Source organism: Triticum aestivum, chromosome 4A, assembly GCF_018294505.1.
Source record: "Triticum aestivum cultivar Chinese Spring chromosome 4A, IWGSC CS RefSeq v2.1, whole genome shotgun sequence".
Lineage (NCBI taxonomy): Eukaryota > Viridiplantae > Streptophyta > Magnoliopsida > Poales > Poaceae > Triticum > Triticum aestivum.
This window is the reverse complement of record NC_057803.1, coordinates 351,411,592-351,439,053: the sequence shown is the minus strand read 5'-3', so window position 1 is coordinate 351,439,053 and position 27,462 is coordinate 351,411,592. Positions and strand designations below refer to the sequence as shown.

The 27,462-nt window shown below is 48.5% G+C and overlaps 1 protein-coding gene across 2 annotated transcripts; it reads left to right on the top strand.

The window, feature by feature from the left end:
* The first annotated feature begins 5,989 nt into the window (after positions 1–5,989).
* LOC123086087 (probable protein S-acyltransferase 17) lies at positions 5,990–18,556 on the top strand. Of its 2 annotated transcripts, none has more exons than XR_006440393.1 (10): positions 5,990–6,295; positions 6,372–6,465; positions 7,968–8,062; positions 8,143–8,310; positions 8,955–9,027; positions 9,105–9,157; positions 10,010–10,101; positions 17,377–17,429; positions 17,520–17,799; positions 18,010–18,299. XR_006440393.1 is itself a non-coding variant. In XM_044507792.1 (10 exons), the coding sequence occupies exons 1-10, from the start codon at positions 6,147–6,149 to the stop codon at positions 18,283–18,285; spliced, it is 1,179 nt and encodes a 392-aa protein (XP_044363727.1). In that variant the 5' UTR covers positions 5,990–6,146; the 3' UTR covers positions 18,286–18,556. The 2 variants fall into 2 exon arrangements, 1 of the variants encoding a protein (XP_044363727.1); XM_044507792.1 differs by having other exon boundaries at positions 17,520–17,645; positions 18,010–18,556.
* Positions 18,557–27,462: the final 8,906 nt, after the last annotated feature.

Below are 27,462 nucleotides of genomic sequence, written 5' to 3'. Positions count from 1 at the left end.
GGCGGGCTGCGGGCGGCGCTGTGGCTACGGCAGCAAGGAGGGAGGATGGCGGCGCGGTGGCGCCGCTCTTGGCGGTGGGTGTGGGGCCTCCATGATGGCGCGTGGTGCCATGGTGGTTTTGCTTACCGTGTAAGAGGTGGTTGGCGGTGGTGACCGGTGTAGAGTGCTTGGCTGCCGCCGGTGGTGATTGGCTATGGTGAAGATGGGTTTGGTGAGCTCCGGGTGAAAGCCTAGCTCGACCTCGGTCGATGCCGGCGTCGACGACATCCTAGGACGTCGTTCCCTTGTTGGAGGCGGCGTAGTGGAGCCCCTTCACCTCCCAAGTCATCTCAGCCACGGGCTCTTCGGGTGAAGGCCCAAACTTCGGTGGGCGTCGACAGTGTTCCTCGTCGCTTCCCTCTTGGCGGCGACGCCTTTGAAGGTCCAGTCCTTCATCTGCTGGCGGTGGCTCTGTGGCTTTGCAACTTCGTTGTGGGCTAGGTGTGTGCACGGCCTCGGGGCCGGCGTGGAAGTCGGAGCGGTGGCTCCGGGTATCTCCTACGTGTGGTGGTTGGCTTTGTTCACGAGGGCGACATGGTCACCGTCTTGGTGGGTTCGCGGCCTCGGGGCAAAGTGGAAGTCGGTGCGGCGGCGTTGGAGATCTCGTGTGTGTTGGGTGTTGGCTTTGGCCTCTAGGGTGGCGAAGCCATCGACTAGGCTAGTGCGTGACCTCGGGGCTGGTGTGGATGTCGGAGCGGCGGCTCCGGAGCCCAGTGTTCTGTTGTAGGGTGTCGTCTCTGGTCACTTGGGTGACAGTGTCATCGACTCGAGTGGTGCGCAGCCTCTGGGCTGGCGTGTGTGTGTATCACAGATGTATCGGTTTTCGGCCAGTTTTCCTTATAAACTGGTCGATTCTCTTCTTCTTAATGAAAAGGCAGAGCTCCTGCCGGTTGCTCGAAAAAAAAGTCATGGCCTTTCCAAACTCACTTTCATCAAAAAATTCATAAGATTGAACACTCTCCAAATATGTGGGAATATTTTTACCTAAATTTGACAGTCTTCCAAACCCACTTTCAAAATTATTGCAAATAACATAGTCATCATGAGGCTTAAATAATTTTTCAAGATCATAAGAAGAATCACCCCAATCATGATCATTGCAACAAATAGTGGTCATAGCAAAATTAGTATCCCCAAGCTTGGGGTTTTGCATATTATTAACACAATTTACATTAATAGAATTTATAGTAAAATCATTGCAATCATGCTTTTCATTCAAGGAGCTATCATGAATCACATCATAAATTTCTTCATCACAATTTTCATATTCATGAATCTCAAGCAAAACTTCATAGAGATAATCTAGTGCACTCAAATCACTAGCTACATGTTCATCATAATTGGATCTTTAAAAACATTAGCAAGTGGATGAGGATCCATATCAATAGATTTTTAGCAAGCGGAGATGCAAGCAAATAGAAGGCACATGGCAACACAAGCCAACATGAGATCTGACAAGAAAAAAGACAAAAGAAAAAGGGGTGAGTAAAAATGGCAAATTTTTGTGAAGTGCGGGAGAGAAAAACGAGAGGCAAATAGCAAATAATGTAAATTGCGAGGAGATGAGATTTGTGATTAGGAACCTGGTATATGTCGAGGATCCTCCCCAGCAACGACACCAGAAATTCCTTTTGATGGTGGCTTGAATCTACATCAGTATTTCCCCAAAGAGGAAGGGATGATGCAGCACAACGACGGTAGGTATTTCCCTAAGTGATGAAACCGAGGTTATCAAATCAGTAGGAGAACCAAGCAACACAAGTTAAACAACACCTACACACAAATAACAAATACTCGCAACCCGAGGTGTAAAAGGGGTTGTCAATCCCTTTCGGGTAGCGGCGCCCCAAGATAGGCAAACGAACATGAATAAAATTGTAGTAGATTGATAGATTGAATGCCAAATAAAATAAATAAAAATAAAACACATCAAGGTATTTTTGTATTTTTGGTTTAATAGATCCGAAAATAAAAGAAAAGGAAAAGTATATCGCAAAGGCAAATAATATGAGAAAGAGACCCGGGGGCCATAGGTTTCACTAGTGGCTTCTCTCGAGAAAAATAGCAAACGTTGGGTAAACAAATTACTGTTGGGGAATTGATAGAACTTCAAATAATCATGACGATATCCCGGTAATGATCATTACATAGGCATCACGTCCAAGATAGTAGACCGACTCCTGCCTGCATCTACTACTATTACTCCACACATCGCCCGCTATCTAGCATGCATCTAGTGTATTAAGTTCATGGAGAAACGGAGTAATGCAATAAGAACGATGACATGATGTAGACAAGATCTATCTATGTAGATATAGACCCCATCGTTTTATCCTTAGTAGCAATGATACATACGTGTCGGTTCCCCTTTTGTCACTGGGATCAAGCACCATAAGATCGAACCCACTACAAAGCACCTCTTCCCATTGCAAGATAAATAGATCAAGTTGGCCAAACAAAACCCAAATATCGGAGAAGAAATACGAGGCTATAAGCAATCATGCATATAAGAGATCAAAGAAACTCAAATAACTTTCATGGATATAAAAAGAGATTTGATCATAAACTCAAAGTTCATCCGATCCCAACAAACACGCCGCAAAAAGAGTTACATCATATGGATCTTCAAGAGACCATTATATTGAGAATCAAACGAGAGAGAGAGGAAGCCATCTAGCTACTAACTACGGACCCGAAGGTCTACAAAGAACTATTCATGCATCATTGGAGAGGCACCAATGGAAGTGGTGAACCCCTCCATGATGGTATCTAGATAGGATCTATTGGTTCTGGACTCTGCGATGGCTGGAATTGATTTTTGTCGACTCCCCTAAGGTTTCTGGAATATTGGGGTATTTATAGAGCAAAGAGGCGATCCGCGGGCACCCGAGGTGGGCACAACCCACCAGGACGCGCCTGGGCCTCCTGGCACGCCCTGGTGGGTTGTGCTCCCCTCGAAGCACCCCCAGGCGCTGCCTTGCCCCATTGGGTGTCTTCTGGTCCATAAAAAATCTCCATAAAGTTTCGTTGCATTTGGACTCCGTTTGGTATTGATTTCCCGTGATTTAAAAACATGCAGAAAACAACAACTGGCACTTGGCACTATGTCAATAGGTTAGTACCAAAAAATGATATAAAATGATTATAAAACATTCAAGATTGATAATATAACAGCATGGAACAATAAAAAAATTATAGATACGTTGGAGACGTATCAATGGGGGACATGTTTTTGTGGTTTTGAGCATCTTCAGTCGGGATAGAATTGTATAATAACCTCCAAGGGAAATTCCTAACCTTTGCGAGCGCCGCCACCTTCCACAACATATCCCATGATTTTCCTAACCTTTGCCGACACCGCCTCCTTCCACAATATATCCCATGATTTCTCATTTGCTACAATATTCAAAGAACCAACCCTCTCTTCCAACTAGTCTTCGCTCCTTTTCTTTGTTGCCACTATCATTTTTGTATGCATACCTGATAGAGAAAATGCCATTATTTTCGAGGCCCCATGACCAAAAATCATCCATGTCTCGAGTACAAACTGGAACCTGAAGAATTGTAGTGGCATCATAGAAAGAAATACGTGTACCAACTGTGAAAGTGTGTTATATCGACTAGAGGGGGGGGGTGAATAGGCGATTTTTACAAATTTGTCTTCGAGGAATTTCAGGGTGAGGAAATTCCTAAGCAATGAACTACTTAGCAGTGGAATAAGTACTCAGGTGCAAGCATAACAGAGCAGTAGCACAGTCATCATGATGTATTGAAAACAAGCATAGAGTACAAGTAGTGTGAACACATGATAAGTAGGCTGAAGACAAAGTGACTGAAGAATTAGGATTGAGAAAATTGAGAAAGTCTTCAGTCAAAGGCTTCAAACGGTAACGATCAAGTACTACTACACAAGAATGAGGAAATGAAAGGGTTGAGGAAATAGAACTAGTAGCTTGGTGAAGACGATGATTTGGTAGACCAGTTCCAACTGCTGTGACAGTCATACGTCTGGTTGGAGCGGCTAGGTATTTAAACCCGAGGACACACAATCCTCAGCGTATTCTCCTTAAGCTAAGGTCACACAGACCTCGCCCAATCACTCGTGGTAAGTCTTTAGGTTACTTCCAAACCTTCACAGACTTGGTCACTCAGCGATCCACAATTTCCTTTTGGATGCTCTAGACCATAACGCCTAACCGTCTGGAGGATGCATAGTCCTCAAAGGTAACAAGCGTCGGTTCCACACAGAAACAATCTCTTCAGTGATGCTCAATCACTTTGGGTTTGTAGGTGTTTATGTTTAGATTTTTCCTCACTTGATGATTTTCGCTCAAAGTCCTTGGAGGATGGGATGCTCTCAATGACAAGTGTCAGTTTCTCTCGGAGCAGCCAACCAACTAGTGGTTGTAGGGGGCAACTATTTATAGCCTAGGGAGCAGCCCGACATGATAAGACATAAATGCCCTTCAATGATATGACCGTTAGGTGGGTAGATATTTTGGGACAGCTGGTACATAGCACATCAACGGTCGGATATTTGAGTATCAAATTCCTTAGGGCTATCATGTTTCTCACTTGTAGGCAATCCGCACTGGCGAATTCCTAACTCCTCAGTCAAAACAAATTCCTCAGAGAACAGAAGATCTTCATCTCTGTCATTGAAGAAATTGACTGAATTGTATGAGATTTCCAATGGCTTCACTCGAAAGAATTGGGTAGGTGTAGGATTTTGAGATGAGCATCACTTGGAAACTTTTCCTTAGTTTTACCTCGACCCCTTTGTGTTTCCTATGACTCAAGAAAGAGAAAATGAAACTACGAAAACAAAAGTTTTCATGCTTCATAATCCTCGCATGAATATCAAGTCTTCACGGTCACACCAATTTCTTCATTTTCAAAGTCTTCAAGAAAACCAAATTCTTCAGCTGAAGACATTCATTTTTAGGGGTCGACTTTCATCGTAAATATCAAACTTCTCATAGACTTATAGACCTGTGTACACTCACAAACTCATTAGTCATTTAACCTATAAGTCTTTAATACACCAAAATCACTAAGAGCACTAGATGCACTTACAAACTGTATGTTCCATCGAGCATTCAAGGGATCCAGGAGCTCTGCCACCATTTACGGAGGATTTTGGATCAAGGAAACGATCGGTGCCATGTTCTTATTTCTCGGTATCTAGTTTATATCTCATATATTTGTTGTGATCCCATTGCCAATACTCTTTATAAGTCCTTGTTTGAGTGTGTCACGACCTTCCACCACTCCTCTCCATATCTAAAATGGATGTGATCCAAGTTGGGCATCAAGAAAGCCATTATCAAGGAAATATACATCCTTGAGTATCCTCACACTTAGAGCTTCTGGGTTCTCCAAAATCCTCCATGCTTGCTTGGCTAGGAGTGGCAAGTTAAAGATCTCGAAATCTCGAAAGCCTAGGCCCCCATGTATTTTGGCATGCTATGGTGTCCCAAGATACCAAATATGATTTTCGCTGGCCTCTTTTGCTTCCCCACCAGAAGGCATTAATCATGGACGTTAAGGGTTGACACAATCTTCTGGGGAGTTTAAAACAAGACATGGAGTACACCGGTACCTGCGCGACTGCTTTTTATCAAAACTTCCTTACCGGCTGATGACAATATTTTCTCCATCCATTCTTGTATCTTAGTCCACAAGCGGTCCTTTAGGTACTTAAAAGCCTCATTTTTTGTTTGTTTTTTTCGGGTAAAAGCCTCATTTTTTGAAGTACCAACATCAACAGGCATGTGAAGGTACTTCTCAGTTTTTTTAGATGTGTATTTTTTTCTCAGAAGAAGATTTTTTAGATGAGCAGAGTGCGTCACTTGTGTCATTAGGGGAGGTGACAATGACCTCGGCCCTTTTTTTTGGGACCAAAAATGACCTCGGCCCTTGGGTACATGTGGGCTGTGGCTACTGATTTCGTCGGCTTCGGCTTCGGCTTCGGCTTTTATTTTCTTCCGACGGGCCACGAAGCGGTTCCATCGACTCTCTCAATCGAAACTCAGTTCTACGTGGGCCGGGAGGGCTGGAGTGGGGAGCCGACGAGGCGGCAGCGGAGGGGGATCGCCGGAGACGGGATGGACGTGCCGTGGGTGCTGGTGGCGCACGGGTCTGTGACGGCGCTGGTGGTTGTGTCGTTTCTCTGTGGGCAGTGGCCCATCTTCGAGGGCACCTTCGTTCAGAGCATCAACCACTTCCTCACCTCCGGAGCCTACCGCCACTTTCTGTGCGCGCTCCATGCCTCCTCCCGTTTCACACTCACACCTCTTCAGCTTCTCACTTAGTGAAGATTGTTTGTGCAGGCGGCTAGTGCAGGCGGCGTGCGGTACCGGAGCCAGGGATCTCGTGCTCGGCGTCGAGCAGTACTGCTGCGACCGCCCTAACCCTATCCTGCAGGTACACGTGGTGCTGAGTATCTATGTGTGTTGTAACGCGTGCTGATATCATGAAAAGTTAGGGTGTTTGATGTTGATGCTATGTTATGCGAGATTGTTGCTTGGGATTGGCCGATATGATATTGCTCTCTTATGCTGAGTTGAATCAACCAAGGTAGAGAGTTTATTGAATGAGAATGTGGTCGGTTGAATAGAAAGAGTTTGTCAGGGGTTTTGGGGCTGTTGATGATGAATGGATGAATGTTGAGCGATTTGGTGGTTGGTTGTCTACAGACAGTTATGAGATATGCTTTGTTGTGTAAATCTATTGCATTTTCTGCACAAATTGGACGTGCATCTAAATGTTGAATCAACCAAGGTAGAGAGTTTATTGAATGAGAATGTGGTCGGTTGAATAGAAAAAGAGTTTGTCAGGGGTTTTGGGGCTGTTGATGATGAATGGGTGAATGTTGAGCGATTTGGTGGTTGGTTGTCTACAGACAGTTATGAGATATGCTTTGTTGTGTAAATCTATTGCATTTTCTGCACAAATTGGACGTGCATCTAAATGTTGCCAATTGAGAAGGGACAATGGAGTATTGAGTTGTGTCAGTTGTGTGAAATTTTAAGGGGTTCCATGCTTGGCTTATTTCTACATTTATGGTGTACCATTTCCATCGGAGAGCTGGTTTTGGGGTGGACTAAAAGTAATTGAAGAATGTCATAAGGGCATACTTGTTTGGGAGCTGGTTTGATGCATCTAAGCTACATGTGAATTGGTGCCTGGTTGGTGGGAAGCCTCACAAGTAATGGTTGGTCCATTTTTAGTGAATGGGCGGTGCTTTGGTCTTGTAGTTGCATGAGCATGTAAATTATGGGGAAGTGGGGAAGAGTGAGGGGAGAAAACAAGTGGAACTAGACAAAGATGAGCTGGGGGCTGGGTCACTTGGGGTGGGCAAATCTCATGGTCTAGTAGTTGAGCTGACTTAAGATCTTTGCACTGATTCAGTAGTGCATTATTAGAGTCACTACTATGAAATTATGATACATACATATAATGCACTTATCCTAGCAGTGCCATCTATAGTTATCTCTCTGTGTTTAATAATGAAATTCTTGTTTTGAACTGTGGAAGCATACCTGCAAAAACAAGTCACTACTTGGCATGGAAAATAATTAAATCACTGGTCAAATATGGAGCCTACTATTGTTTAGGAAGTTCTAATCTGTCCGCAGCAATAAGCTCTAAGCTTCTCCTCCTAATCATGCCAGCTGACTTTCAAAGTGTTAGATGTGCCGTCTTTTCCGTTTATTTTTGTTTTTGGAACATAAGCCTGCCCTATTCCAATACTCTCTCATGTTCCTTATCTCTGCAACTGATTTACACTCCTTTTTTTTTGTTTACTCTGGTTCCTCTATTTACTTGCTTTTTAGTCTTATAGCAGCATAACCATTAGGTTTATCAGAAAATTGCTTACTTATGCAACATCTTATTTGTGATTTTTCTTTTCTTCTTAACTGCAGGTTTTTTATGTTGCCATAATTGGCGGAACATATTTTATAATAGTGCAGTCATCTTTCAAGTACATTCCTGGGTATTACGTGAGTGTATTGCACAGGTATCTCGTTAATGTTTACCAATTTGCAAGACAGTTATTCCTTTGTCCATTTTTGGCAGTCAGAGATCTTGCTCTTGCAGGTACCTGAGCATTGTGGTTGTTTCTATTGGTGCTATACTCTTTGTTCTCACTAGCTTCTCTGATCCTGGGACTATTACTTCTGAGAACGTGTCTCAGTATGTATCTGCCTATCCTTTTGACAACATTATTTATGTAGAGAAAGAATGTTCAACATGCAAGATTACCAGGTATGCTATTTTCTAGTGATTAGTCATACCATGGCTAAATAATTTTAGGTGTTGTTGCCGTGCTTTTACTTTTGTGAATGATTGAAGAGAATAATTTTATCACGATAGTTTAGTAGTCTAACTGAATAAAGGTAAATCACACTAATTATTGTAAAAAAAACACACCTGATTATTTTGGGACTTTTCTTGAGAGGCAATTATCTCACCAAGTAAAAATCAGATTTGCTCTATATGTTGGCTATTGTACTTGCATGGAATTTTAAAATTCTTTTACTTTCCGTCTGTCATGGATTTGATATGAAGCATGTTGTGGTGCGGTCAAGGTTTTGGAACGGACAAATTGTATCCTAGAATTTAAGTTGACAGAGCTCTTTTCTACTTGGATTCAGTAGAAGGTGTAGATATTATTTGATGGTACGCTGGTAACTGTGCAAGTATACTTCGTAATTTCGTAGACTAATTAACTTTGATTGATCCATCGTAAGTGCAACCGATAAACTATTAACTATTATTTTGAAGTTTTTATGAAGTTATGATCATGCACTCGTGCTACAATGTATTATAAATATGTGTTGTTCTCTTTGTTTAGTGTTGTTCATATCAATCTACTTTATTTGACATCCTAAGAATGGTTCATTATGCAGACCAGCTAGGGCAAAGCACTGTAGAATATGCGATAGATGTGTGGCTCGATTTGATCACCACTGTGGATGGATGGTACTTTTATTTGCTGCTTGATGCCTGATGGTATTTCTTTGGCTTGTTTATATCCTGAAATTTGTGTGTTGATACAGAATAATTGCATTGGGGAGAAGAATACTCGCTATTTTGTGGCCTTCTTAGTTTGGTGAGTTTTCTCTTACCTTTTTTCCATGTTTCTTTTCTTTTGGCTACATAGATAGTCCCAACTCCCAAGGATCCATGACTCCATTCAGTTATCATCGACAAACCCCGTTGTGCTATTCAATTTTCTTTTTGTTTCTTAGCGTCATCCTTATTAGTACATGTCAGGCTCCTAATTTCTCATCCTCTTGGCACCCAATAGTATCTCTCAGTTACGAGCACCAACCATGGAGACATTAATAGATGTGACAAGCCCACTAGGTATTTCAAAGTAGATATATATGGCTGGCAAATTATTGGGAGCTAAAAGATTAAAGCGGAAAACATTATTGTTGAAGATGTGACTTACCTTCTAAATTATTCATAAATAATTTACCATGTACTATCCAAGTGCAGTTGTTTAAATATTGTATGTATGATTATGCCCTCCGTTCCAAAATATAAGGTTTATAGTCAAGCATGTGCATGTTTGACCAAGTTTTTAGAAAAAAATATCAATATCTAGAGACCGAATATGTATCATTAGATCCATCACGGAAAATATTTTTATATTTTATTTATTTGATTGTAGATGTCGGTATTTTATTCTATAATCTTGGTCAAACATACACAAGTTTGACTTGCACGAAAATTGATAAACCTTATATTCTGTATTTCTAGTTGTCTGCAGTTTGGGACAGTTGGGGCTGTAGTTCATTTTAATTTGTGTTACAGTCTGTTAGGAAGATTGATCTGCTACTTGATTTTAAAACCTATAGTAATGCTGGCAATTTAATGTATTAGATCAATCTGTTCAAAGCAGATCCTTGCACTTTTCTTGTAACTTTACATTATTTATCTTTCTCCTTCATAACAGGCATTTTCTTTTATGTCTGTATGGAGCAATTATCCTTGGCTTCATTGTTGCTGGTGAATTGAAAGACAAGAAAGTTGTCTACATACTGACAGGTTATTATTCTGTCCGTTCTAAGAGCTCACACTCGTCTAACAGGAATGTCTTCTCATGCTACATTTAACCCTAACCATATGTGGAGGAGTGTTTAATCCTTTTATTCCGTTGTGGCATGATATGATAAAACTCGTCTAATAGAACTATAGGTGAAGTTTATTACTCCCTCCGTTCACTTTTGTAAGTCGTTTTAGACAACTCAAAATAGGCTGTTTTGCACATTTTTTCGAGAAAACGCAAAAGACCTTTGCGTTTCATTCCATTGAAAAGAAAGAGAGATCCAGCCTCCTAGGAGGTGAGTTTTACAATGTCATGGGCTGTTCAATGCACGTCCCAGGAGGTGGGCAGAACAACCCTTAGCCCCTGGGCTCCGGCACTGGCCCAACAGCGGGCCTCTTCTTTGATTCTATCTACTAGCAAATCAATCGAGGGTGTCGCATTGTCAAAGACGCACTCATTCCTATGTTTCCAGATCATCCATGGGACGAGCAAGGCGATGGACCTGAGGGCCTTGCGATGCGTCGTCGGTGTTTGCTCGTTCGCTCGCAGCCACCATGCCATGACAGTGGGCTCCTGGACCGGCGCCTGGGTTGGCATGCGCAGCCAAGTCAGGGTGGCATGCCATGTTTGGCGAGCGAAGGGGCAGGTCAGGAGTAGGTGCTGGATGGATTCTGCTGCTTGATCACATAGGAGGCACCTTGGGTGATGTTGCAGGCCACGTCGGGCTAATCTTTCCGCCGTCCAGCATCGATCTTGGTTAGCCAACCAGTGGAAGAATTTCACACGTGGCGGCGCCCAGGTTTTCCAGACGAGCTTCCAGGAAGTGCATCGCGTTGAGCCTTCGAAGGTGGCCGCGTAGCATGACTGAGCCGAGTAGTTGCCATTGGCCGTCCATCTCCAGAGCAGCCGGTTTGGGTCGTTCGACAGGGGGATGCTGTTGACGGTCTGCCAAATCATCAGGTATTGACCTATCTCGTGGAGGCCGAGGGTTCCTTGGATGTCACGCGCCCAAGCGTTCTGGGCCAGCCCTTCTGCCACCGTCCTCGACTTTCGTCGCCTTTTTGGGATGCACTGGTGGAGCAGAGGGGCGATTTCGCCGATGGACTTCCCATTAATCCAGCGATCCTCCCAAAACAGGGCCAGCCGACCGTCCCCGACTGTCATGGTCGTGGATGCAAAGAAGAGGGCGCGCTCCTCATGTGAGAATTGAAGGTCAAGTCCCTGCCAGGCGCGATCCGTGTCCACGCGAGCAAACCATTGCCAGCGCAGCCGGAGCGCGAGCCCGGTGCGCTCCAGGTCATGCACCCCAAGACCTCCACACTCGATGGGGCGGCATACATGTCGCCAATTGACATGGCAGTGTCCACCGTTGGCAACAGCGCGTCCAGCCCACATGAAGCCCCTCTGGATCTTCTCAAGCTGCTTAAGCGTCTTCTTTGGGGGGGCAAGTGCAAGCATTTGGTGAACGAGGATGGCATTAAGCACCGACTTGACCAGGGCGAGGCGTCCAGCCTTGTTCATGAGCCATGCCTTCCAAGTGGGTAGCATGGCAGCCAAGGAGTCGACTAGGGGCTGCAGTTGGGCGGCCGTGGGACGACGCGTCGTTAGCGGGATACCAAGGTAGGTAACAGGGAGTTGCACTACCAGGCACCCAAGCTGGGCGAGCACCATGTTTGCAGCAAGATCCCCGTGAAGGACAGTGGCAGAACTCTTGGCGTAGTTCACCTGTAGCCCACTTGTCTCCCCAAACAGGGTCAAGATCCCCTTGATTGTGGCCACATCTCTTGGCGTAGCATGGCAAAACAGCATGACATCGTCGGCGTACAAGGAGATCGCCGGGATGCGGCGACGAAGGTGTAGCTGCTGTAGGATGCCAAGGTCGGTGGCGCGGCGCATCAGTCTGCCAAGGATGTCCACCGCAAGTACAAACAGTTGCGGGGACACGGGGTCGCCTTGGCGTAGCCCGCAGCGGTGCCAGATCGGCGGACCAGGCTCGCCGTTAAGAAGGATGCGGGTGCTGGACGTCGATAGCAGTATTGCGAGCCACTCTCGGAATCGGTCTCCGAATCCGTACTGGCGCAGTACCTCGAAGAGGAAAGGCCAGGATAGGGAGTCTAAGGCACGCGTGAGGTCGAGCTTGAGCATGATCCGCGGGGCTCGAAGTTGGTGCAGCATCTTAAGTGATTGCCTGACGAGGATGAAGTTGTCGTGGAGACTGCGGCCGGCGATGAACGCGTTCTGGTTACGATTAACCAGGCTGTCCAACCTTGGGGCAAGACGTAGCGATAGAACCTTGGCGAAGATTTTGGCCACAAGATGTATCAAGCATATCGGCCGGTAGTCGCGAAGCTGGTGTGCGTCGGCGCGTTTGGGCAACAGGGTCATGAGGGCCTGGTTGAGCCTGTAGAATCCACGGCCTCTCAGCTCGTACAGCTGCTGGAAGACGTCCATGATGTCGTGCCTTATGATGCCCCAGCAAGCACGGAGGAATTCCGCGGTGAACCCGTCCGGCCTCGGAGCTTTGTTGGCGGGGAGGCGTTTGACAGCGTCCCAGACCTCCTCCACGGTGAAAGGCTCATCGAGGCTCGCGAGATCACCTGGGTCAATTAGCTGTTCCAGGTCCATGGTGACGTCACGCTGAGCGGCCGTGCTCAAGATGCCGTCAAAGTGCTCGAATGCCGCCCGCGCCATCTCGTCATGATCGGTGAGCACTTGCCCGTCCACGGTCAGGCTGAAGATCCGGTTCTTCTGTCGACGGTAGGAGCACTGTCGGTGGAAGAAGCCAGTGTTGGCGTTGCCTTCCTTGAGCGTGGCAATGCGCGCGCGTTGTCGGGCGATGGTGCGCTCCAGGGACGCGAGTCCGAGATACGTGAATTTTAGCTGCTTCCGAAGCCAATCTTCCGGTGCGATGAGCACGCGCGTCTCCTGGGCCTTGTCAAAGCGTGCAATGAGCTCACGTGAGATGGCCAACCTATCCCGAATGTTGCCCGTTGACTTGGCACTCCAGCTAGTGAGGCTGCGAGCCGTGGTCTGCATGCGTATCATGAGGCGGCGGAATGGGTCCGGGTCATGCACCGAGCCCCATGCCGCAGCCACCGTGTCGTGGAACCCGTCAAGGCGCAGCCAAAAGGCCTCAAAGTGGAAACGTCGGTGCGCCGCGGGCATGGGGGAGCAGTCCAGTAGGAGCGGGCAGTGGTCCGACACGACGGACGCGAGGCAACGGAGGTGACACTCGCCGTTTGCCTCCTCCCAGTTCGTAGTGTAGAGCACGCGATCCAAGTGCACCAAGGTAGGCGGGGACTGCTCATTCGACCACGTGAAACGACGTCCGTTGAGGTAGATTTCCTTCAATGCGAGCTCGTTAACAAGGCGGCGAAATTTGCCCATCATGCGCCGGTTCAGGTTGCCGTTATTTTTGTCCTCATCGCGGAGGATCAAGTTGAAATCGCCGCATAGCATCCATGGTCCGGGGCAGGCCGCACGTATCTCCCGGATCTCTTGCAGAAACGCGATCTTGTCAGCGTCCGCTTGGGGGCCGTAGACAACCGACATCCACCAGGGCACACCAATGGTCGTGGTCACCTTGGCCGTGAGAGCATTTGTGGTGAACAATGGGCCCGTGATGCTCACCGCCCTGCTCTTCCATGCTAGGAGGATGCCACCACGCGTCCCATGCGCAGGTAGGTAAGTGTAGTCGTCAAACTCCGAGCCAAGGGTGTCCAAAACAACACGCGAACAAAGTAACTCCATCTTTGTTTCCTGCAGAGATACAATGGACGCGGCGGTGGTGTCGAGCAGCGAGCGGATGGCAAAGCGTCGGGCCCTCGTGTTTAGGCCGCGCACATTCCACACAACAACCTTAAGGCCGTGATCCATGAACAATGAATCGACCGGCGAGGTGCAAGGCCATCCTAGTGCACGTGCGCCTCCTTGACATGCGCCTGCATCGGCGTGGTGGTCATGCATGCCGGGATCTCGCGGTCGACCAGAGCAGCGAAGGCCTTGATCACTGTGAGCGGGATCGGGGTCGCGAACATGCCCTCGTAGGCGGTCATCTCAGCAGAGGTGATTCTTTGGTGCAGCCCGACAATCCCGAGTGTGCGCAAGACCTGGACTTGTGCGCGCCTCTCAGCGGCGGGCGGTGACGCCGTCGAGGAGTTGGTCGAAGCCGAGCGGCCGCGGCGTGGTGCGAAGTTCAGGGGACGGCGCGGCTTCCTCCCCGGGGTTGGCAGAGCAGCGGAGATGTGCTTGGTGGCGGCAGCCAGGAACTCGCCCAGCGTGAGGGTCCGTGGAGCCGAATCACGAGCGCAAGGTCGTCGCATGGTAATGGGCGGAGAGGCAAATCTTCCCGAAGCCGAAAGGCTTGGGCCCTGGCGCGCACTAGCTGGCGTGCGGGGCTCGGCCTCGGGCCTGGTCGGCGTGGAGGTGGGCTGGGCCTGGGGTTGTTGTAGGATTACGGTCTGCGAGGCGGGTGGGCCTGCGTCCTTGTCTGGAGAGCGGGATGAGGCGAGGCACTCTTCTCCGCCCTCGTTGGCGCACGCGAGAGGACCAGGGGGTCGGTCGGCTTGGGCAGCAATGCTTGCGTCGTTGTGGTCGGCTTGGGCGGCAATGCCTGCGTCAGTGTTGGCATCACCCGCGGCAGGGATAGCCTGATCCGCCGCAGGGGTAGATGTGGGTGCAAGAACTCTTTGCCCCGACAAGCAGGCGGACCCCGGCTGTGAGTCTGGCACCTCGCTCAGACCGGACAGATCCCGACAACCCCTCAGATCATGCGAGCCGCAAATGGGCTCTGCAGAATCATCGCCAGGACCATGGGGCCTTGGTTGGGGTGGGACTTCCTGTACATCCAGCGGGTTTGCGGCCAGTGGCGGGGCGCCAGTTGTCCCTGTAAGCGGCTCCGTACCCGAAGCAGATGCGGACGCGCCCAGCATGGGGCCGCCGCCAGCTTGCTCCGCCTGCACGGCCCTGGACTCCCCAGCCGCCTCATCAGCTTTGTCCCCAGCCAAAGTGTGTTTTGGCCTACGTTTGCCCCTTCCTTTTCTGGCTCGGCGACGTCGATTGGTGGGGCCAGACTGATCCCGTGGACTCGGCTGACCTGGCCATGGCGCCATGGAGCGTCTTCCAGCCACCCGGCGCCGCTGAAGTTTGGGGCGCCGGCCATGTTTGGTCGACAGCCACCCCATCGGCGTGCGCGGCGCGGTTTCCGGCGCGCCACCCAGAGGAGTCCACAGCCATGCCGTTGGCGCGTCCTGAAGGCTGTGCCTCGGTGCGTCGGCGCTTGCGGCCGCGGCGGCGTGCGCGCCCAGCGCCATGACCACGTCCCTGGTCGTTCCCGTCGTGCGCACCATCTGCGCCAGGTCCGCCTCGCGGCTGGGCGGGCGGGGGTGGGGCTCTGCCCCTCTGCGCGAGACAAGGCGATGGAGATGGGGTAGGTGAGGATCCTGATGGTGGGTGCCTCGGAGCTCAAGCGTGTCGGGATCTGTTCCACAATTTCCAGGACGGCGGCGCGGCGTATGCTGGCCGGGTCGTGGGTGCGCCCGGCCAACTGGAACACAGCCATGTCCGCCCTGGAACGGGTGCTGGGGTGGAGGCGCTCGATCCAGCAACTCTCCCCGAGTATGTGCTCAGCGGTCGAGAGGTGCCACGCCTGAGCGGGGATGCCACGGAGCTCAAGCTCAACGTGGTACTCGAACTCGCTTGCGCCCGCATGGGCGAGCTTGCTCCAAGGGCGGAAAGAGAGGGAGAATCGCGGTGATCTGATGAAGTGGTCGCCGTTGAGACGACGCATGGTGGTGCGCGAGTAGAAAAGGATCAAGAAGTCCTCCGGGTGATGGGCATGGACCGTGAAGTCACCATCAGCGAGCTCGAGAGAGCTGAGGAGCAGGTCAGCGACCTCTGCAGCGGAAACTTGCGGGCGGTTTCCGGTGATGGAAGCCACCATTGCGCGTGACAAAACCTTCTCCGCCTCCTCCATCTCGACAGAGTGTGCCATGATGACCCTCACCGGCTCGACCGCGGGAGCCAATGGTGCGGCCACCACCGGGGGGGGGGGGGGGGGGCGGTGGCGGCGGGGCCTGGGGAGCGCGCGTCCCGGCAGCGGGGCCGCTGCGTCCGGGAGAGGCGCGTGCTTGCCGTGCGGCTTGCCTTGCAGCTTCCCGGCTCTCAGGGGTGCAGGAGCGCGAGTCATGTCCGGACAGAAGGCAGTGACGACACCTGACCGCATTGGTGCAGGAGCGCACGCGGTGATGATGATCCAGGCAGCGGAAGCAGAGGCCCGCCGCTTCCTCTGGGGATGGGCTGCGTCGGCGGGGCCGCGAGGAGTTGGGCGCGTCGTCTTGGCGGGGGCGGCGGCGGCGATTCCGGCGTCGCGGCCGCTGGAAGCCGTCTGCATCCACCTGGACGCCACCCGGGGCATGGTGCACCTCGGAGCGGGGGCCGAGACGGCTCGCGACAGGTTGCCGTGGAGTGGCAACGGCCGGTTGCCGTGAGTCTGCGACGGCGGCAGGGGCTGGAAGCGCGAGCGGCCTAGAGGTGACCGGCGGCGTGCGTGCGACGTCGCTGTACGAGCGCATCGAGGACTCGCCCTCCGAGTCGAACCAGCGGTCACCGGAAGACACGCGGTCGTCGGAGAGGGTCACTCGGGGCTCGGCAGGGTCAGCACTGGGGGTCACCATGGCTGGGGGGCAGGAGAGAGGAGGGTCACCGGCGGGGATTCACCGGCGACGGGGCTAGAAGGCTGGTGGGCTAGGAGGAGCGGGGTGGGAGGGGAGCGGAGAGAGCCATCTAAACTGACAGTTGTCTGAAATGTCTTCAAGGTCTTATAAAAGTGAACAGAGAGAGTACCATCTTGCTGATTTTTTGTCTTCTCGTATTTGAATATGAATGACTCAATACCTTCCGAGGAAAAGTTATCCAAATCATGTGACATAAATTATGGAACAGCTCATTTCACTTTATATTTCATTTAAGCATTATACTCCATCTGTTATTGTTTACTCTGCATATTAGCTTTGTCTCAAGTCAAACTTTGTTAACTTTGACCAAGTTTATACAAAAAATTATTGACTTCTACAATACAAGTCAATATTGTTAGAATCACCATTGAATATATTTTTTATTGTGAAAGTTTTTTCTATATACTCGTTCAAACATTATAAAGTTTGAATTAGGTTGAAACTAATATGCGGAGTAAATAAAAACGGAGCAAGGATATGTCTTCCTTTATAAGTTAACATTTTCTGTTTTCTAATTGAGTTGTCGTTGGAATTTGACAGTTTATTATGGCATTGATAATTCATTCTCTGCCCTGTTTCCCCATGTTGCACAGGTATGATAGAGGAATGAATAGAAATTTTTGAGTCCATCAGCATTCAGCACCCTATTCAGTATCTAACCTAATTTATGGTCACTTTTGCAGTGGTTGCTTGCTGTCCATAACACACAGATACTTTTGGTTGTATTTTTGGGTATAATAGCGTTGCTTCTTGGGGGGTTTTGTGCTTATCATGTACATCTTTGCTTATCCAACACGACCACAAATGAGGTAACGCCTTGCCACACGCTTCATTTGAAAATTGCCAAATTTTCCATCATTTAATTTGTTCTTTTCTGAGGATATGCTTCAAAAGCGATCACCTGAATTGATCAATGAACCATGTTCTAAGTAGTTTTTGCGAAGTGGTTCTTTGAGTAGACAGGTGAGGAAAGTGAGATTTTCTTTCATTGAATCATCTTAACAATGTTGATTTTACGATGCCTCTTTCCAATAGAGGCATAGTGATAAGAATATGTCGAGTAACGGAAGCAGTAACCCTAATGAGGATGAAACAAGTTTGAAGCATGTTATTAATACAAAAATGACTTTCTGGATTTTCTTCTTCCAACTCATCTTGTGAAAATTAATGCAGACATTCAAATGGCAAGACTACATTTTCTGGATGAAAAAGGAGAACGCAGTGAAAGCTAGCGCATACACACTGAAGGCGAGCATCAACGCAGCCAGCAGCGAAGCGCAGAAATCGCCGCAAAGCAAATGGAAGAAGTTCTTCTCAAGGTCGAAAACACGGGCCGAGGAGCCGGTCGTGAAGAATAACATATATGACGTTGGCTGGATCAGGAACCTGTGTGAGGTGATGGTACCTTTATCGGAGCGGAGTTCGTTCTCTTGCAAGAAGTCGGAATGAAGTGAAATGCTGTTGCAACTGTTGTATGACTTAACTGTTGTATATCCATGGCGTTGTAGAATTTTGGGAACATTTCCCCTCCCCCCTCATACACTGACATGGTGTTAGGGCCGTGATTGGAGCCAAAGTAATTAACTGTAGATGACAGTCTGTGCAAGTCGTTTTTGCTTGTATCATTCCTGAAGCAATAGTTTTGGCATTTTGATAACTTCATTATCTGGGCACTCGTCCGTTACCCGGAAAGCAATAAATAGTTTTGACATTTTGAATATTAGCATATGTACACCCTATTGTATTTCGTATCAACTCCTATATTCATGAGTAGTTGTTGTGATGTCCACTTTGTTACCAGTATATGACCTTACGTGTATGTTATTGTCATGTGTTGGGGCGACTAAAGATGCGTTTCTATCATTAGCGAGGATTGCAAAGTCTTTGCTGTGGCTTGGACCGCATGTTGGGTGTTACACCACGTCGTGGGCATGTTGCTGCAACACATAATCACCGTCATCGTGGTAGAGGTTCTTGCCGCTGGACTCCTCGTCGGCGTTGGGATCGCTGTGGCTTTTGTTGTCATTGTCGTCCCCAGAACTATCTAGAGGATGGGCTGCCTGGCGTACATTACATGGAACACTCCTATATTGTGTTACGCTCGCCAATAGACATGTGAAGGTCCCTCCCATCTGCCCAACATGTTCAAATGGGCTAGAAGACACGAAATACGTCTTGTTTCTGTGTCAGAAGGCGAAAAAAGTCTGGAATAAGTTGAGTTTGTATGAGGTGATCAATAGAGCTTGTGTTGTTGACCGGGCGGGAGAGGCAGTTCTTGAATTTTTATTACTTATGCCCGAGGAAGAAATATCTGTTTTAGGACTCCAGAATACACGTGAATTGATCGTTATAACAGCTTGGTATTTATGGTGGGATCGATGTAAACTGATTTATGAAGGAAAGTCTCAAGATGCATATCAATCTACGATGGGGGCTCGTGCTATAGCGGCAAATTATGTTAAAGCAAACTCTCCTAAGGCGATTAGTAAGAAAGGGGGATGGCTTAAACCTCCTATGGGTTTTGTGAAGCTAAACGTTGGTGCTTCTTTTGACCATGATCTGCTTAGAGGCACGGCAGGGGCAATCCTGAGAGATGACAAAGGAAAGTTCATTATTGGCGGAAGTTGGCGACTTGACTGGTGTGTGGATGTTCTAACGGCAGAAGCATTGGCACTGAGGTTTGGCCTTACCCTAGCACAGAAGGCGGGGTGCAACCGCCTTATTGTTAACTCTAATACTACGGAAGTGATTGACACGATGAAGAATGGAGGACAATCGGCGGGAGCAGGCGATGGCAGTGTTCGATGATTGCTATTTTATGGCTTGTGAATTTACTATTACTAGATTTGAACATTGTAATATGGAAGCAAATAAAGTTGCTCATGAAATTGCTAGGCTAGCGAGTTTCTCTGCGACTATGGATTGGTTTGAGGAGCCCATGGTTGATATTGTATCTCTCCTTATTGATGATGTAACTGTTATTTCTAACTAATAAAGCTTAATGTTTTCAGAAAATAGAGGATGGGCTACCTGGCGCGTTTGCCGCGGGGCAGCCTGAGACAAGTCAGTAGAGAGCATCCATGCCAACTCCTGCGTCTGCTCGTCTTCGGGCTGTGGGGCCGAAAAGCTGATGGCGGTCGACCAGGAACACCAGTTTTGCCAGCATCCGAGAAGAGCGGTTAGATTGAGCATCTCAGATTATCCAACGACATGAAGAATTATGACATAAGACATACTTGTGCTATGGGTTGGTCTTGCTATGACCGGAGTCCACCTTGTTGTTCGGGAATCGCTGGCTTTGCCTCTAAATAAAAGTGAGAGCACTCCTTTCATGGATTTGCCCCTGTAGAAGTTGCCCCAGATGGCCCGGGTGGCGTCATCCTTGCCATTTAACATCTACCACGCTGAGAGCCACGTGCATGACCCGAGGAAGTGAGCCACCTTCTTCCTCAGCTTGGTCACCTCCCGGAGCCCTCGACCTCCAATAGTTGAGTTTGGACGCGGGGCAGGGGGGGTCATGAAGGGCGTGGAGATCCCTGCCCGAGGTGGGTCCTCCAGTGGCACATCAAAATTATAGAACCATTCCTCCTACCATTCTTGTTGGTTTCAATGAAGGTTTTGTCCAGATATCCGAAACCTGGGATCTTGCTCATTGATGCACCACCACACTCATGTGTCTCAGGGCTGTTGGTCTAGAGCTTGACGCAACAATATTTGCACCATAGCCCGAGGTGTGACTCACAGTACATGAATGCCTCGCACACTGTGACGAAACATGCGATATGCAGAATGGAATTGGGTGCGAGATGCTGTAGTTGGCAGCCATAAATATGAAGGAGACCCCAGAGAAAGGGGTGGATTGGAAACTGGAGACCACACACGAGGTGGGGAACGAAGCATACCCGCTCCTTATTGGTTGCGTGAGGCTGGGACATTATGACAGACCAGGAGGCACCACCCTAGGAAATGAGTGCGGAGGCGTTTTCCGCTGGTGCCAGTTAGCTAGCCTTAGTTAGCCGGTCGAGCTGGTCCATGGTCGATGGCCTCCATTTCCCCTTTGTTAGGGAAGGGGCCTTGGGCTCCCCCACTGGCTTATTGCCGGTGTTCTTCGCCTTCCCAGCATTGCGTAGCTTCCCTTCTCCGGCCATGTAGCCGAGAGTGGCTAGAGGCTAAAGGCGCTAATTTTTAGCAGGGTGTATGGAAAGGCTTGAGTGCTGGAGGTCTCGGAAGAAGACGAAGGAAGGAAGGAAGGAAGGAGGAGAGCGTAAAACTCCCCCCTCATTGCCGCCCTCCTTTTATAAGTAGGGCAAAGCTCGAAGCAGCGACAGGTTACCTGCACCACATGGAAGTAAATCGCCCCACCTCCCCATGTTTATGCGTTAATTACACATGGGGATCGAGGGGGCAACCATTTAATCAGTGGACATTTCGATACACATGATCTCTCTTGATGGGACGTGCCCTTGGTGGGTCCAACACCCACATCCGCACGCCATGTTGACCACTAGGTTAAGGACGCCACGTTGTTTAGTGTGCTCGTGGATAAAACAGATCTACGTTGTCAGGACCTGACCGAATAGGCATCAAACTGGGAGCGCGGGAATACTTCACGCCCACGGGCCTGCTTTGCGTGAAACATTTCCGACATGAAGCTCAGTTCAAGTTCTTTCAACACATGCCAGAGACCGATGTGTTGATACTCGCCTCGGGCGCGGTACGACATCAAGACTTGACTACAGAAGGAGGCTTTCATTGAACCAGTTTCAAGACCGTCGATAGAAGATGAAGTGTAGCTCAAATGATCCAAGGTGCGTACAACTTTGAAGACCGGTTCAGGGGCTAATGATGGTGTCCTGGCTAGGAGGCCTCTTACCATGTCGGCTCTCAGCGTGGTGGGCTAGGCCGAGGACCCCATGTTTGTTCCGTCCTGGCCACCTTGGGCAACCCATGACGATTACAAAGAAATTTAGAAATTTGTCAAACTCTGAAGAATTTGACGAAGATCAGAGTGAAGAAGTAGAAACACGAGGAAAAGTAAGTCATCACAGAATCAGAGTACATGCATACTGGATACGTAAGAGTGAAGAGCATGCGATCAGTTAAGCATACAAGCATGAAGAAAATGAACCGAGGAGATGAAAGATAGCATGACGAAATTTGTCAGTTCAAATTCACTAGCAGCGGAATTATGTAAGAGAGGGTGAGGAATTTGAAACCAGGTTGGCTCGGTGAAGACACAACAATTTGGTAGACTAGTTTTAGTTGCTGTATCAACTATACGTCTGGTTGAGGCGGCTGAGTCGCAACTCAGAGGACACATGATCCTCACCGTATTCCTCTTGAGCTAAGGTCACTTAGTCCTCGTCCAATCACTCGTGGTAAGTCTTCAAGGTAGACTTACAAAACCTTCATAGAATTGTTCACTGGCACACCATAATGAAATCTTGGTGTACTCAGAACTTGACGTCTAACTTTCTGGAAGAATGACAGTCTTCAAAGGTAACATGCGTCGGATCACATAGATCAATCTCTTTAGTGATGCTCAATTACTTTGGCTCTGGGTTTTTCCTCACTTATGATTCTCTCAAAGTCGTCAGAGGATGGGTTGATCTCAAATGACAAGTGCCAAGTTCTCTCGGAGCAGCCAACCAACAAGTGGTTTTGAGGGGCGACTATGTAACACCCCTGATGTAACTTTCCATATTTGTAACTCCAACTCTTGCCATTTCTGTCTATGTGATATGATATTCCCTTCATGGTTGGATTTTTCTCTTCGTTTTGCAGTTTGTTCATGTCATGCATTTCATCTGATGTCATCATGTGCATCTCATTTGCATTCGTGTTCGTCTCCTGCATCCGGTCATTTTCCTCGTTGCCCGTTTCGTGATCCGACACTCCCACATGCACCCGCCACACCCCTCTAATCTTGTTTCGTGAACGGGAGAAAAACGGTCTCGGAATGGGTCGAGATTTGTCGAGTGGCCTTGGTACATCACCGGTAGGCCGCTTGTCAAATTTTGTTTCATTTGGAGGTCGTTTGATGCCCCAACAGTTAACCGGGTAACCGCAAAGGCCCCTTTCTCTTTGCAGCCCAACACCCCTCCATAACACACCACTAGCCCATCTAAACGCCTCCATGCTCTCCATCGTTGGATCACGATCGTGTGGGCGAAAATCGCATCTCATTTGAACTCTCCTAGCTCCCTCTACCTATAAAAACACCTCCCCCTCCATTTTTTCGCGGATGAAACCCTAGCCTCCTCCTCCTCCGCGCCGCCGGACACGTCCGCACCGTGCCGGACATGTCCACCGGAGCCGTCCACGTCGCCCAGCCAATCCACGCGCGCCACCTCAGCTCCAGCCAGCGCCCCGACCAACCAAGCGCCGCCACGTCATCGCCCCCGCACCCACTTCGCCGCCGAGCCCACGGAGCCCATCTCTGGCCCGCTTCGGGCCGCGGCGGGCCCGATCCGCCCGAGTCACCCCGCGCCCCGACTCTGCGCGCCGCCATCGGACTTTGCTGCCTCGCCGACGCCGTTCTCCACCGCCGCCGCCTACTGTGCCCACCGGCGTCCGCCTCCGCCCTGGTGAGCTCGCCCTAGTCCGCCCGCTTTCCCTTCCCCACCTCTCTCTCACCCGAGGTTCCTCTCTCCCACAGGAACCTCGCCGCTATCATGCCGCTTCTGCGCCGAGTTAGCCGCCCTTCATCGCCAGCCCGCCCGATCCGGTCTCCCCTCTGCCAGATCCGGCAGCCCCGACCCCAGATCCGCAGCCATGACCCCGGATCTACACCTCCCCGCCATGCTTGCGTCGCCGGAGTCGCCCCCGTCCCGTGGCCGCCGCGGCTTCGCCGTTGATCGCCGCCGTCGTGGCCTCTACTCGAGGATGAGAAGAGGTGCTCGTCCCTCTCCGCCCATCGCCCGCGTGGGCCGGCCCAGCTGTCTCGTCGGCCCGCGTCCTGGTCCAGCAAGCTGGGCGGCCCAGCCAGCCCCGCCCCGCATCCGGCACAGCAGGCCCAGTTGGCCTCTTCCTTTCTTGGGCCGAGCCCGCAATATGAGTGCCCCCTCTATTCCTCGCCCAGTGCGTGACTTAGCTATTCTGTGCTCAAATTTGTTTTTCACTAAGTCCCTGCTCTTATCATCATATATGCATCTTGTGGCTGTTGTACCTCGCAAACCGTGCATCATATGAACATGTGTTATATATCAAAGTTGTTCTACTCTTCGTGCTCTTTGTGATGGTGGTGGTTGCATTCATGTTAGAGTTCATATTGCCATGTTAATCATCGTTGCAAAAGTGCTATATGATGTTGTCTGCTGGGATTTAACAGAACTTGGTGATTTGTTATTTTTATTGCATTTTGTGTGTGCATCCTATGAGCATGATGTCTACATGTTTTATGATCTGCTTCATACCATCTTTACAGTGGTGTAAGCCTTGTATTTTTATGAGCTATGTGGTGACTAGCACAAGGATGCAAAGTAGGCTATGTAATGTTGCTGATTCCAGACAGTGATTTTGCCAAGTCCTTTTCCTGTTACATTTTGATGCTATGTAAACATGTTGCTACCATGAGATCCATGCACATTTTGAGATAGTTCAGTAAGAGTGTTTTGAAGATGTGGTATTCCTCTATCCATTCATGCATCTGGTTGTAATTATGGAGTAGTGTATCATGTCATTACCATGCTCTATTTTGCTAAATATTGTTCCTGGCAGATTGTTAACATGAGATTCAGTTTTGCCATGTGTTTTTCTGGTGACACATGTACTCTATGAACTTTCTCTTGCCATGTTTAGCTTCATGAATATTTCTACTTCATATTGGTTACCTTTTTATGTCATGAAATGCTTTTTGGTGTGGCATAAGCTTGCAAAGTTGCTATCATGAATCTGTTCCTGCCATGCTCTGTTTTTCTTCTAAGTATGAAACTGTTCATATAACTTGCCTTGTTTGCATGGGTGTCACATTATTTCCCGTGCATCTTAGGTTAAAGTTCAGTAAGGGAGTTTTGTTCTATGACTTTAGTACTAGCATGCCATGCCTTTTTTTGCTATGATATATTCCTATAGCATGTTGTTTGCTAGCTCTAAACATTGCTATATGATGTTGTTTTGACATGTTTAGTATTTTCTCAAGTCTGTGAATCTGTTATCATTTGCATTTTTGCCATGCTATTTTGAGCTTGTTCTAGTGAGTACTAGCAGGAGCTTAGTATTCATTATTTGTAGAGCTTCATGTGTAATTCACTGCCATGTGCTTTGTTGCTATGTTGGAGTGCTGTAGCATCGTTTCTTGTTGCATTCTAAGTGCTATGATGCTGTTAATCGCAGATTTGCATCATTCTTGTTTTGCTTGTCATTTGCAAACCGTGCATCCGTTTCCGGTGATCCTTATATCGGTTTTGACCAAAATCACCCCATCTTTCCAGCAGCATACTTGGTTTCCCAAGCTGATGCCTTGATCATATTTTCCCTTCCGGAGTACCCATATGCATTGCACATCATATCTTGCATTCCATGCCATGTATTGCATCATGTTGCTTGTGCATTGCACCATGATTGATACTTGTTCCATTGCTTGTGTTCTTGCTTTGTGTAGAGCCGGAAGATGAGTTCATGAACGAGGAACCTGTTGAGTATGCTAACGAGGATCAAGCTTTCGATAACTCTGAGAACTTTGCACGCAAGATGATCATTACCCTCGATATCACTTCTATCTTTGCTTGCTAGTTGTTCGCTCTATCGCTATGTCGCGCTACCTACCACTTGTTTATCATGCCTTCCATATTTCCATGTCAAGCCTCTAACCCACCTTCCTAGCAAACCCTTGTTTGGCTAAATTACCGCTTTTGCTTAGCCCCTCTTATAGCGTTGCTAGTTGCAGGTGCATTGCAGGTTGTTCCATGTTGGAACATGGATATGTTGGGATATCACAATATCTCTAATTTAATTAATGCATCTATATACTTGGCAAAGGGTGGAAGGCTTGGCCTTTTGCTTGGTGTTTTGTTCCACTCTTGCCGCCTTAGTTTCCTTCATACCGGTGTTATGTTCCTTGATTTTGTGTTCCTTACGCGGTTGGAGTTATGGGACCCCCTTGACAGATCGCTTCGAATAGAACTCCTCCAGCAAGGCCCAACCTTGGTTTTATATTTGCCTAACAACCTATAACTTTCTCTTTGGGTCGCGAACCCAAGGGTCATCTTTATTTTAACCCCACGGGCCAGTCCTCCTCTGAGTGTTGGTCCGAAACGGGCAGCCTGCGGGGCCACCTAGGGGAAACTTGAGGGCTAGTTTTACTTGTAGCTTGTCCCACCCGGTGTGCCCTGAGAACGAGATATGTGCGACTCCTATCAGGATTTGTCGGCACATCGGGTGGTCTTGCTGGTCTTGTTTTACCATTGTTGAAATGTCTTGTAACCGGGATTCCGAGACTGATCGGGTCTTCCCGGGAGAAGGAATATCCTTCGTTGATCGTGAGAGCTTGTGATGGGCTAAGTTGGGACACCCCTGCAGGGTATAAACTTTCGAGAGCCGTGCCCGCGGTTATGTGGCAGATGGGAATTTGTTAATATTCGGTTGTAGAGAGCTTGATACTTGACTTAATTAAAATGAATCAACTGCGTGTGTAGCCATGATGGTCTCTTTTCGGTGGAGTTCAGGAAATGAACACAGTTTGAGTTATGTATGAACGTAAGTAGTTTCAGGATCACTTCTTGATCACTCCTAGCTTCACGACCGTTGCGTAGCTTCTCATCTTACTCTTATTTGCGTATGTTAGCCACCATATTTGCTTAGCGCTTGCTGCAGCTCCACATCATTACCTTATCCTACCCATAAGCTTAAATAGTCTTGATCTCACGGGTGTGAGATTGCTGAGTCCTCGTGACTCACGGATACTTCCAAAACAGTTGCAGGTGCCGATGATACCAGTGCAGGTGATGCTACCGAACTCAAGTGGGAGTTCGACGAGGACCTTGGTCATTACTACGTGTCGTTTCCTGATGATCAGTAGTGAAGCCCAGTTGGGACGATTGGGGATCTAGCAGTTGGGTTTATCTTCCTTCTCATTTGGTTGTCCGTAGTCATACTATGAGTGTATTCTGATGATGTATGACTTATTTGAATATTGTGTGATGTGGCAAGTGTAAGCCAACTCTATTTATCCCTTTCTCGTTCTTTACATGGGATGTTGTGAAGATGACCCTTCTTGTGAGAAAACCACTATGCGGTTATGCCTCTAAGCCGTGCCTCAACACGTGGGAGCTATAGCCGCATCGTGGGCGTTACAGACTATTTATAGCTAGGGGCAACCCGACATGAATTTTCATAAATTCCCTTCTCTGATTAGACCGTTATTAGGATAAGGTTTCACTCGACAGCTGGCCCGCGACGCAACAACGGTCAAAATTTGAACTCTAAAATTCGTCGAGGCACTCAATTTCCTCACGATAGGCAGATCGCACTGGCTACTCCTAACTCCTCAGCCTGACCAAATTCGTCAGTGACCAGATGAACTTCATCACTATCGCTAGCAAATGTGTCAGTTGTTCTGGAGATTTCCAAAGGCTTCACTCAAAGCGGCTTGGATTTGTATAGGTTTGAGCATCACTTTGTAGATGT